This window comes from Elgaria multicarinata, chromosome 2, assembly GCF_023053635.1.
Source record: "Elgaria multicarinata webbii isolate HBS135686 ecotype San Diego chromosome 2, rElgMul1.1.pri, whole genome shotgun sequence".
Taxonomy (NCBI): Eukaryota; Metazoa; Chordata; class Lepidosauria; order Squamata; family Anguidae; genus Elgaria; species Elgaria multicarinata.
Window position 1 is genome coordinate 127186068 of NC_086172.1, and position 12052 is coordinate 127198119.

General features: G+C 42.2%; 1 protein-coding gene across 1 annotated transcript in view; it reads left to right on the plus strand.

Annotated features, from left to right (window-relative positions):
- Positions 1-12052, plus strand: part of RGS6 (regulator of G protein signaling 6) — a gene marked incomplete at its 3' end in the record, with an annotated part of 266689 nt that overhangs the window by 186697 nt on the left and 67940 nt on the right. The window contains exon 4 of the mRNA XM_063117616.1: positions 11544-11594. Within this exon, the coding sequence (XP_062973686.1) occupies positions 11544-11594 (51 nt within the window). The remainder of the gene's footprint in view (positions 1-11543; positions 11595-12052) is intronic.

The window sequence follows — 12052 nt, forward strand, 5'->3', positions numbered from 1 at the left end:
ATGGTGCTTATTCCTAAGTAAGTATGTTCCACTGAAGAAGGAAATCCTATTTGATTCCTGTGTTCATGCTAGTGTGACATGATAAGTTAAAGGCACAATTTTATACATGTTTAGACAGAAAAAAGTCCTTCAACTCCTAGAATTCCCTCTAAATGGGAAGCACCCATCCCAGGCTTGCCGAGGGAGGGAGGGAAAAGGGAGTGAATGCCTTTGTTTGCAGCCAGCACGGCGGGGCACACAAATTGGATTTTGAATAAAGTATTCCATTAATTGTTACTGTTTTGAATTTTATTGTTATTATCTTCCTTGGTGGGTCGTTGAAAACCGCTATTCTGAACAATTATTTTTATACTGTAGGGTAGGGGGCGCTGGGCATGAGTTTGTGGAACCAAGGGGGCGCTTACCTGAAAAAGTTTGGGAACCACTGGTCTAATCCAACATGGCTCTTTTTATGTTTTGTTTTATTTTGTTTTGCAGAACACATTGCGAGCTTGGAAATGTAGGAGTTTTTGACAGCAAATTGCATTTGGATGTGGGTTGTGTGAATTGGATAATCTTGCATAAAATATGAACCCAAAAACTTGCTCACCCATCCCTAATCAAACCAACATCTTGGAGGTCCATGCAGGGACTTTCATTGCCCCATTAACTAAGATTCCTGGGTGCAATTCCTGGGTTCACTCTGTGGTAGGGCAGGGAAAGGGAAGCTCCTTGTTTCAAGTACCAGTACATTCTTTTCTCATTCACTGCATAAATCTTTTCCCATGGCAACAGGAGGGGCACTCATACAAATTAGTGATAGACCAATTGCTTCTTGGTTGCTTCCTTATTCGGTTTTCCAGAGAAATGATAAAGAATTCTTGCAACAACAAAACCCATGGCCTTTCTGAGCTCTTCTGATAAGGTGGCCAGTTATGTATTCTTCCCCCCCCCCCCAAAAAAAAAGGGCTGGGAGGAAAGAAAGAGGACGCAAATTTGCATAACTGCATCATTACTATTTTCAAGCCCTAACTGTTGATGGGCAACTCTCTCATGGTCCTTCAACATTAAACTGGAATTGGACCAGACAGGCCTTCCAATAGGGGATGGTCCTGTCTTCTGAGAACACTTGGAAAGGCCATGAAGACCAAAGGCTAGCCCATCCATTAGGCAGGATGAGGCATCTGCTTCAGGTGGCAGATGCTGGGTGGTGGTGGCAGGGAGTGGCTGCAAGGTGTTGGAGGGCAGAGCTGTGTGTACTTTTCACCCTTAAGCAAGCCTGGTGTCCTCCGGTGCAGTGGAGGATGCTGCCCTGTTACCAGCACTGAAGTAACATCAACTACCAGTCCATTTGGCTTTTGTTCATAGAATGGAGGCCTCCAACTTTTGCCCTTCATCTCAGGCCGCAAAAGATCTCAGGCCACTCCTGGATCAGTTCCTGCCTTCCCCAAACTTAGCCCAACACTCAACTGAGCTGGTAAATGTTGGAAGTCCGTTTCCCAAGCTCCAGTGGAGGCTGGTGGCTCCGATGACAGTGGTGTAGTGAATCCACTCTGGGTTTCATTCAGTACCAATCAGTACCTTCCTCTCCTTAGATAACTCCTTTAGAGTGTTGAATGGTTGTAACTGAAACCCGGAATGGATTCAACACCCCACTGACATTGGAGTCACCTGCCTCCACTTCCCAGGAGCAATCTTGAACATGCTGGGAAGAAACTAGCAGTGACCATGGCTTCAGTCACTGGCCCCTTTGCCAGTGTAACTTTTAGGAAACGTGTGTGTGTTGAGGGGGTGCAGGGTGACTGGCAATTGTGAGTTGGGCCTGAATTCGGAAGGCTTTGAGCCTGGTTCATAACTGCACATCATCGTCTGAGCTGGGGAAGCGTGGTTTCCAATCACCCCTCCTCAGTCCCCTAATTTTGGTGCCATGTCTAATCAATATGCACCAGATTCTTTTTGATGTGGTGCAGACGGTGGTGCCTACTATGCACCCAAGATGCAGTGAGCATAAAGTACAGGTAGTGCTCTCATTGGTCAAACACTCTATGCTGCGGTTTCTCTCTTGATGCCTCGTCTCGCTGGAGCAATTGCCACATGCTGATAGCAAAAGTGAAGCAATTACTGCGCTTTCAGATGGAAATGCTGGGATTTTTCACGCTGACATGAGCAGTGACTTACATCCGAATTACAGGGAAATTGTATGCAGCGGTTTTCAGACTTTGTGGCACAACATGATGTTACACAGAAGCCCCTTGTCTGCTAGAGCAATTAAAAAGCAGAAACACTAACGGTGTCCCTCACATTCTGCCTTGCTGTTGCACTCCAAGGGGACATCAAAGAAACAGAGGCAGGCAACTGGCTTCCGAGAGAGCTATACATCATATTGAAGATACTTTGCCTGCTCTAGGGCCGCCCCTATCCTTAGGCAGAATGAGGCAACTGCCTCATGTGGTTGGTTGGGGGGGGGCAGCAGGGGCAGCCCCTTATCGCCACTACTCCTGAGCCCCTGGGGTATTCCCCTATCTCGGAGGACAGACACCCTAAATCAGCCTGCTGCCTTCAGGTGTGGTGGAGGATGCCATCCCATTATCAGTCCAGTCTGGCGACCCCATTGCCAAATTCAGCTGCCAGTCCAGTCGACATGTGTGGAATCAGTGAGGGCTGGTGGCTCTGATTTTCGTGGGGCTGTGCTTCCACTCTCGGTTTCAGTCAGCATCAGCCAGACCTCTAAAGGAGCTATCCAGGGCCCTGACTGGTGAATGGTTGGAGTTGTAGGACATTTTTTTCCTGTCTAAACATGCATAGGATTGTGCTCTTGTTTGTCTGTTTCAGCCTATGCTTTAAAATGGTGCTTCCTGGTTATATTGCAGTTTTGTTTTATTGTATTTTAAAGGACTTCTTCCTTAAACATGCATAGGATTGCACCCTAAGCAAAGTAATACACATTACCATTGAAAGTATCCCTGCCCTGTAAGACCTTTACATTCAGAGTATAAAATTATACCTAAATACACCACTACATCTCACCTTCCTACCTAGGATTGCACATTTGGATGCAAACATACACTTTTTTTAAAAAAAAAAATCACTGGTGACTGGAAAAGCAGAGGGAAGGTGTTAATTTGAGCTAGGACTCATCCCTACAGATTCATTTGCATCCGTATGTCCTAAAGAAGGCTCTAGCCCCTTTCCTAGGTCTTTCTATTTCTGTGCTGCATGGATAGTCTAGATGATAGAATAGGTTTTGGGTGCCCTCTAATGGTCACACAGTGATGCTATGGTTGCATTTAGAAAACAAAGATCTTAGGGCCTAAAATGCACACATTAATTTTTCAATAGATTCTTTGCATACTCCAGCATTTAATAATAATAATAATAATAATGATAATGATAATGACATCTAAGATTCTCAGATTTTAGCTTTTATTCTGGTTGTATTTTTATACTGTAGTTTTAAGTTTTTATATTTTATATTGTTTTTATACTGTACTTGTGATTTTAATTTTTGTGAACTGCTCAGAGCGCTTCAGCTATGGGGTGGTATAGAAATGTAATCAATCAAACAATTCATCCATAATAAAATAATAAGTATTCTAGTTGTACATGAAACCTATTTAGTCACCTGGGACAAACAGAACACTATTTAGTCACCTGGGACAAACAGAATAACGTATTGTCGTTTTATCGGATCCTTTTGTTTTTTAAAACTGTATCTATTTGTTTGTTCACCTATTATAACCATTTTTATACAACAAAATCACCAAACTGGCATAAAACACTCAGGAGGATTAAAAATGTGCGAGGGAGAGCAATCCTATGGCCCCTACACAACGTCTGGGGGGACCATGGGATTTTTCAGATTCCTGAATCCGAAGCCAGAGACAGCATTCTGGTCTTGGACCCAGTTGCTCCAAGATCACAAACATAAGTATGAAGAGGAGGGAAAGGAGGCAGTTCTGCGGGCAGAGAGGGGAGAAGAACGGGACGGCCAGCTTATGAAGAATCCTCCGGCCACCCCACCCTCCTTCTCCCCTGCTCCACAGAGTCCCGACTAGACCAGCCCTGTCTAGCAAAAATGCAGGGCAAGAGGAGCGCGGAGATGACAATCACCTCCACACTTCTTCTAACCTGCATAGAAAGCCCATCAGCATCCAAGTTCAGAGGCTGACAGGCATCCAGCTAGGATCGTGCCCTAAAAAGCTCAGGAAATTAAAAAAGGCTTTGTCTGGGACCAGGTAGGTGCCTGGTGAACCTCTTTGGGGAGGGCATTCCACAGATGGGGTGCCACCACTGCGAGAAGGTTCTTCGGTCATCATCTGCCTCACATCAGGTGGTGGGAGACTTGCAGTCCCCCCCACTGAAGATCTTAATGTCAGGGGGATTGGACTTGGTGGCCTTATAGGCTCCTTCCAACTCTACTATTCTATGATTCTAAATGTAGGTACATCTGGACCCAGGTAGCCCTTCAAGTACTCTGGTCCTAAGCTATGAAGGGTTTTATGGGTGAAACCTCACAGTTTGAATTGGGCCCAGAAAGAGGTTGTTGCTGTGCAGTTGGCACAGGTGTAATCATTGTATACTAATAGTGATCTCAGTTCTCTGAATGATGTCTTCCATGCGGCAACATTTTGTTGCCAGTCCTACTTGTATGATCATTATGCCCAGTCCAGTGGAGACTGGCAGCTCCAATGTCAGTGGGGCGGTGAATCCTCTCCCGGTTTCAGTAAGAACCAGTAAAAACTCTAAAGGAACTATTTAAGGTGCTTCATAAGGTGCTATACAAAGTGCTTCAACTGGTTCTGACCGCCCCACTGACATCAGACTCTCTTTGTGGGCCTTGCATTATAGCCCACTCTTCCTAAAGGCGGTGCCTCACATTAGGTGGACCTCTGGACTAGATCCAGAGCTTGCTGTGCCTCACCACAAACCAAAGAGCATCTTCAATTCATGGAGGGAACCAAGATCCAATAGAAGCTTCCCATAGGAGGAAAGGAAGTGGTTTTCTCTGATCCTCCTTTCAGCACCCAGCATCATCTCTCACACTGTTCTGGGGTGGGCCCCAATCCCTTGGAGCAGCATGGGAGGTGCAGGAGGAAAGAGGAATCAAAGAAAATTGCTCTCTTGCTCTCTTCCTCCAGCGCCAGCAGAACTCAGTGGCGTGCAGGTCTGGATCCAGCCTATTTTCATCTGTATTTCCTCCAGTCTCTTAGACTTGAACTTTCCATTTTATTTTCTCTTTCTTTGGCTGCCTTGCTATTTGTCATTCTGACAGGCACTTGTCTTCTGAAAACACTAGGTACCATTTACAAGGAGTCGTGGGGCCTAATGTATATAAGAGGAAATAGTCGGAAATATAGAGCTGTTGTCCTGTCTCCATAGTACTTTGCTTGACAAATGGGCAACTTTACAACTTATGATCAGATTGATGGTTCTGTCAATATTATGTAACTTCACCTTTTGCTTGTGAAAAGAACAGATCTTCACAGTGCAACCCTAACTGGCCCAACAAATAAGGAGCAAGCAGAACTCTGAATTGCTCTTTCCTTATGTTTTACCACAGCAATCAATAACTACTGCATAGAATCTATACTATAGGCCCATTTGAATGAGGTTACATAATGCAGAAAGAAGCAGCTATTAAGGAATCAGTTTATTCTTTACCTATTGGACCAGTTAGTCCATTGGAATAATAAGTTTCAGGATAGGACAAAACCTTACGTTCTCTTTTTAATGACATTTTATTCTTCCTCCTCCTCCTTGTCCTCCTTTTTTGACATATCTGTATTTTGTTTGTTTTTATAAATATTTTTTAAAGAAGAAGAAATGGACCTATACAGAAAACAAAGGATGAAATAGGAAAGTTTGCATATGTAAGTTATAACCTGTATCATTTATTCTAAATACAGACAAGCAGGTTCTGCAACATTTTTTTGCTCTGCAGAGTGTTCCTGTTCAGGGCCCTTCTCCAGGATGCTCCATTCCATTTTTCTCCCCACCGGATTTTCCATTGTTTCCCCTCCAATAGTCAGTCAGCATTCCACAGCCACTGGGCATGCTTAGTCCTCATTGGGCTGTTTTGTGGGGTTTCTTCCTTAGATTCCACCCCCTTAAGATGTTGTTGTTGCTGCTGTTACATGCTGAAGTACTCAGAGTTGACCAGATTAATTTAATTAGAACATCCAATTTAGAGTAGACACAACTCAGGCAAAGGGGTGGGGGGTGAACAGGCCATGTAAGGCTCCCTTTCTTACTGTGCACTATATGGTGAATTTGGTTTTAATGGAGATATAAAAAGAGCAATTATAATTTGAAGTGAAAAATATTACTTGTATTTATATTAATTTTCAGCCATTTTCACTTTTTGTTTACTAATTGCTATTACTTTTATAGTGTTTTTCTGTATAACTGGGGAATGGTGCATATTTAGTCTATCGTAATCAATTACATTTAGCAGTCCATTCCCTTTTTGGATCCCTACAAACAAATTAAAATTTAGAGAGCTTCTTTGTACACTCTGTTGGCTGTTCTGCCATTGGGTAGTAAAATAAACGAATTGTGAGGTGAACTTTTACAAGAACACTCAATATAAAACTGTCCACGAGAAAAGCACTCTGTGTGCAAGTGGAAACTGATACGTTTCAATGACCGTCCCTGTGAATTCTTAATAGTTAAAGCAAAGCAGGGTTTAACTAGAAACTGTATTTGCCTGAAATCAAATGGATAATCTGAAGGAATCAACAGAATTCTAGAGACAAATACAGTTTCACCACCAGCACATCTAATGGCTTCAATCGCATGGGACCTTAGGCTCTTTACCTGAAGGCACATTCCATTGCATAAGGTTGGGGGACTTAAATTGTGCAAAACCATTATTGGTGTTTCCACCCTTAAATGTAATTTGTGCAGAGGCAACTGTTACGTGATGTGCTCTCATTAGACCCGTGTACAAACATGCACACATTCTAATGAGACTTACACCCGCTTATAAGGAATCTTTTGACATTGGCAATAGAGCGTCTGTGGCTAAGTAAGGCGATTCTTACTCAAGAAACTTACAGCACTGAAGGGGATAACGCCACAAAGGCACATTTATTGAGGTTGAAACAAATACAAAAGCACAAGCTAGTTTTGGGGAAATTAGCTGAGCAAGTAGAGGCTTAGAAGCAGTTTCAAGACTGAAAAATAGACTTTTTGAGACTTAAGAGCATTCACACAGAGACAGCAGGGGAAAGAGTAGAGGGAAACTTTAAAGGCAATATACCTTTCCTTGGGCTGCAGCCCTTTCCTGTAGAGCAGAACTGGGGAACATTGCAACTCTTGGTCTTAGGTGAAGAGGAAAAGAATACAGCGAGGCAAAGCACTCACCCATGGCAGCTTGCTCTCTCAAGCTTGAAAGTGTATTATGCTCTGTGTTTCTGGTTCTTAGAGAGAGAGAGATAGCCTTTTTCTTCCCCCTTACTTGAGGGTTTTTGTGTGTGTGTGTGTGATCTTATCTAAAGATCTACTTGCTATGGGAACAAAAGGGTGATTTGGGATGATGGCTGTACTTGATGCAGCCTGGAGTTCAGCAACAGGGCTACATTAGCATGTGTATGACCAGGTAAAACTCTTGCCATCCAGCATTCATATTCTGCTTAGTTTTACCCCTACCTTTGTAGGGGGAATGCATTTGAAGAAGTCTATCAGGAAATGGTTACTTGACCTAGGCCTTCTGTGAATGCTCTCAGTCTGTTGCTTCAAAATGGAGTCAGTACTGCTCACAGAAGCTACCTTGTAACACAACCCAGGCAGATTCTGTGAGTTTAGGAACTCTAGAGGGTAGTGGACAGTTTCATCCACATTCAGAACTGCAACTAAAGAGTAATAAATTCTATTGTCTGCATCAAACTTGTCCAAGATGAGCTCATTAACCATTGCAACCATGTCATTTTTTATAACTAAAACAGCTCTTTCACATAAACAGGCCATGGGTTTTGTTGCAAATTTTTTAATTCCAGGATATATATTGGATTCTAATTTTTCAACAGAGTTTACCAAAATCTCCAAATTTTCAGTGAACATAATTTCCCCCTCTGTTTCTATTGACCTTCCCTTTGCCCATGACTTTTTAAAAATTTTGATTGGCCATCATTTTATTTCAAGATGGAAGACACAATTTTTGTAAGGTTAAAATTGGCTCGCTGCAGTGCTGAATGGTTAAGTTTGGTTGAAATCGATCAAATGGTATTGAAGTAATAAAACTTTAAAAAATCTAGTTGGCTGCCATTTTCTTTCGAGATGGCAGACAAAATTTTCAATATGCCTAAAACCATCCCAGATAGAGGTAGAACAAATACTAAAAGTTTCATAATAATTGGAAGTACAGGTTTCAAGTCCATCGAGGACATACAAACAAATACTTGCTTTTATATATAGATATAGAATAGATATAGAAAAAGAAAAGGAGGAGAAGGGGGAGATTTTGTTTTAGATCATTACACTGCTGCTGGCTTTTACACCAGTATTACTTCAATTTTAAAGGTTTTATATTTTATCATGTTGTTTTTGGGGTTTTTAATTCTTGTGAACTTTGGCTATTGCAGGAGTTAGCTATATAGTAAATGAATAAATTTAAAAAAAAATAGTTTACCCATACCTCTGTGTCACATCTCATTACTCCTGGTAGACACATGGTAGTTTTTGATTGACCCCTGGCTGAGATTTCAAAGAGAGTTCAAACTTGTTTTTAAATGTATATTGCCTTTGTATGTTGTCTGTTTTTATCCTTTTATGATTTTAATTTTTTTATATTGATTTTTAATATTTAATATTTTAATCTTTGTAAACTGCCCATCCTCAGGGTGGCCCTCCCTCTCCCTCTCCCTCAGTAAGTCTACCTTTTCACTGCCATTTTGACCTGCTGCTCTTGCTCCATTGTGTGGGCCAGAGTGAGACGCAGGTGAACGAGCAGGTTAAAATGATGAAGAGGAGAAGTAAATCCAGGGGAGCCTTGTCCGTGGACCCCTGCTGAAGTGTGTGCCCTCCACAGGTGCCTGACCATGTCCGTCCTTGACCCTGGCCCTGCATCTAGTTCTGCTCTCTTGTACATTCTGCTGGCTTTGATTTGGAAGTATGCAACTGAAGATGAATGCATTATTTCCAGTTACTTTTCTGCACGGTTAAGACCTAGGATGTTAAAGAGCATGTTCAGTGAGGAGAGAAAAGACTGGTTCTAGAATGGTTGGGGGTGGATAGGATAACCTCCAGGGGAACATTTTCCCTGCTTGTAAAGAGATAAGGAGGTTTGATTATTTATTTAAATATATGCCCTGCTTTCCCTCATAAAATACACTCAGAGGTTGTAGTTCTCTGACCAATTTTAGCTTGTATTAGTACCCATGGGGATTTGGGAGTTAGTCGACCCCTGGCAGATTGCAGAAAGCATGCTTATTCAGTAGTTTTTTTAAAAAAATGTCCCTGAATAGAAGTGACAGCAGATGATGATGCATCCAGCATAGTCTCCCCCCACTTTTCTTTCTTTCTTTCTTGCTTTAAACTTGGTTGGATTAATGGTGCTTGAGGTGGGTGGGGGGATACGAGGATATGCCTGTCTTCTTGATGAGTGCTGATCAGACACATGAGTATTAGCAATGACAGTAATTAACAGGGGGAGGTAAAGCTTGTCATTATCCTGGGGGTGAGTAATCATTTTTGGCAGATGATAATTAATGGTCCGGCAAAGTCAGCAGACAGATAATATGTCAGCCTTGAGGGAAGCTAGGGAACCACTAAGAAAATCTTCTGCTTTCATTTCTTGATAGCTCTCAGAAATCCTTGTGTTTTTTTTTTTTTAAAGACTTGTGAAAGGATTGAGGGGGTGGTGTGTGCGTGTTTTGGGAGTTATTTTTGTCAAAGCTTTACCCATCTTAGTGATGAATACTGGTTTTATTTAGGAATTGATTTTTTTTTGTAAATACACTGTTGTTTGGTTGCTGTCTCAAACCATAAATGGCCCAAGCCATTTTCTGTGGGAGGAGGAAGATAAGAGCAGGATGTATGGTGCTTCCACCTTGCTGGAGAAAATTTACACCTGACAGGGAAGAAAATGGAGGAACAGCAGAGAGAGCAGCACTGAGGAAAGTCAGACCAGGCCCACATTAGGAATGTGTTTTTCTTCATCCTGGTTCTGTTGCTGTAGAGCAACCGCAGCCAGTCAGGCATCCTCTGGAGGTGTTTGACTACAAATCCCATCATTCCAGCAAGGATGCCGGTGGGGATGGTGGGTCTTGTAGTCAAACACACCTTGAAGGCATTAGGTTGGGGGAGAGTCATGTACATAGTTCAAGCTCCCTCACCAGTCTGCTGTGAAACAGGACCAAAGTCCTAAAGAGGGTGGGTGAGAGAGAGCTCCTGAATCTAAAATTCTTACTCTAGAAGCCAATAGAAGATGTTTTGTTAATTGGTTCATTTGCCTTTCTGAATTAGATGAAGGATTCATCTAGTCCACCATTATGTTTCCAGGCAGACAGGTGCCTGTGGAGGTTCACAAGCAGGTATCTAGTCCTCTGTAGAAAACTACCTGTAAATATGGAGGTTCCATTTTGCTGTCATCATGGATAAGATCAATTATACCTTCATAAATTTGTCCAATCCATTAAAAAAAAATCTGCAATGTCAGCAAGCTTTGCAGGATCAATCCATAATGACCTCTTGTGTGGATGTAATATTGCTTTGTGAAGCCCACTGGCTGAATTTGTGTGTGATTTTGTCTTTGGATATCTGAGGAGGGGGTTGGGGGAGACTAGCAGATCAGAGCACAACAGAAAGTGTTGGGGTTTTAAAAAGGAAAGGTGGTCTGAAACCCCCCACTTCTGCCTTAGAGGTTTTCTACACAAGGCATTTGTTGTGCACTCACCATTCCTTACTCACGTTGTTTACGGGTTCTTTAGACAATGATGTGACCTTCCATTTTCACTTCTGTTTTTAAACAGCACTTTCAGGAAAAAAAATTTCCGGGGGGGGGGGGTTAGAGCAGGGAAAATATTTTTAAAAAGTGGAAGAAAATGTTATGTCCACTCCTGTAATTCTGATATTCAGCTATACCACAGTGCCTCCTAGAGGTTATGTAGTGAAAAAGCAGGCAAAGAAACTTTCTCCGTGAAGATGTCAATTCTGCAATGAAAACAAAAGTAGATACAGATTAACAGCCTTGTTCAGAAAAGGTCTTATACACAGTTTTATATCCTTGGGGAAGTCAGTTGTGTGTCCATCTAGTTCATCATCCTGTTTCAACAGTGGCCATTCAAATGATTCTGGGAAGCTCTGAGGTTTGTTCATCCCCAGCAAGTGGTATTCAGAGCTATATTGCCTCTGTAGATATAGATTTGTTCAGGACAACAAGTAAGAGGGTCTGATGGAAGGGACTTGAGAGGAGCAGGTAGGAGATGCTTTGGGTGAGTGAAGCTTAGGGAAGGTATGGTAGGAATGGGTCAAACCCATAGCACCTCTGCTCTTTGGAAGTAGCTGCTGCACCTGCTGAAAATGTACCCTTTTTATTATACTTCTTTTTCTCTCCTTTTTTTCAGGGGCTGACATAGTGCAATGGCTTATGAAGAATCTTAATGTTGAAGACCCAGGTAATTTTTTCATTGAACTCCAGGAAACATTACCTGAGACTTTATACTGCTGTATCGTATGCTATAAAATTCACTGGGGAAATGTTGTGATTCCATGGCATCCCAAAATGATCGGGACTTTGCTTGAAGGTTCTGGATATGCTGCTGCTGAGACTCATTTGGATAAAATGACCATAAGGCAAAAGAGGGCTTGAAATGCTAGGTAGTTCCATGCCACCCTCAAAAAATACCTTTCCTCTCCTAAGTCTTCTGGAGTTCTCCCTACCACATTTTGATTGGAAACCTACCACACACTCAAATTTGTAGTTTGCATAATATTGATATTGCTTGTTCACAAAGCAATGTTATACCCACTATTTTTCCACACAAAGATAGACTCGCAGCCCATTGATGTTCCCTTAGTCAAGGGCCCTCAAAAACCTAAGGCCTCCCAATTCAGATGAAAACGTAATCCGATT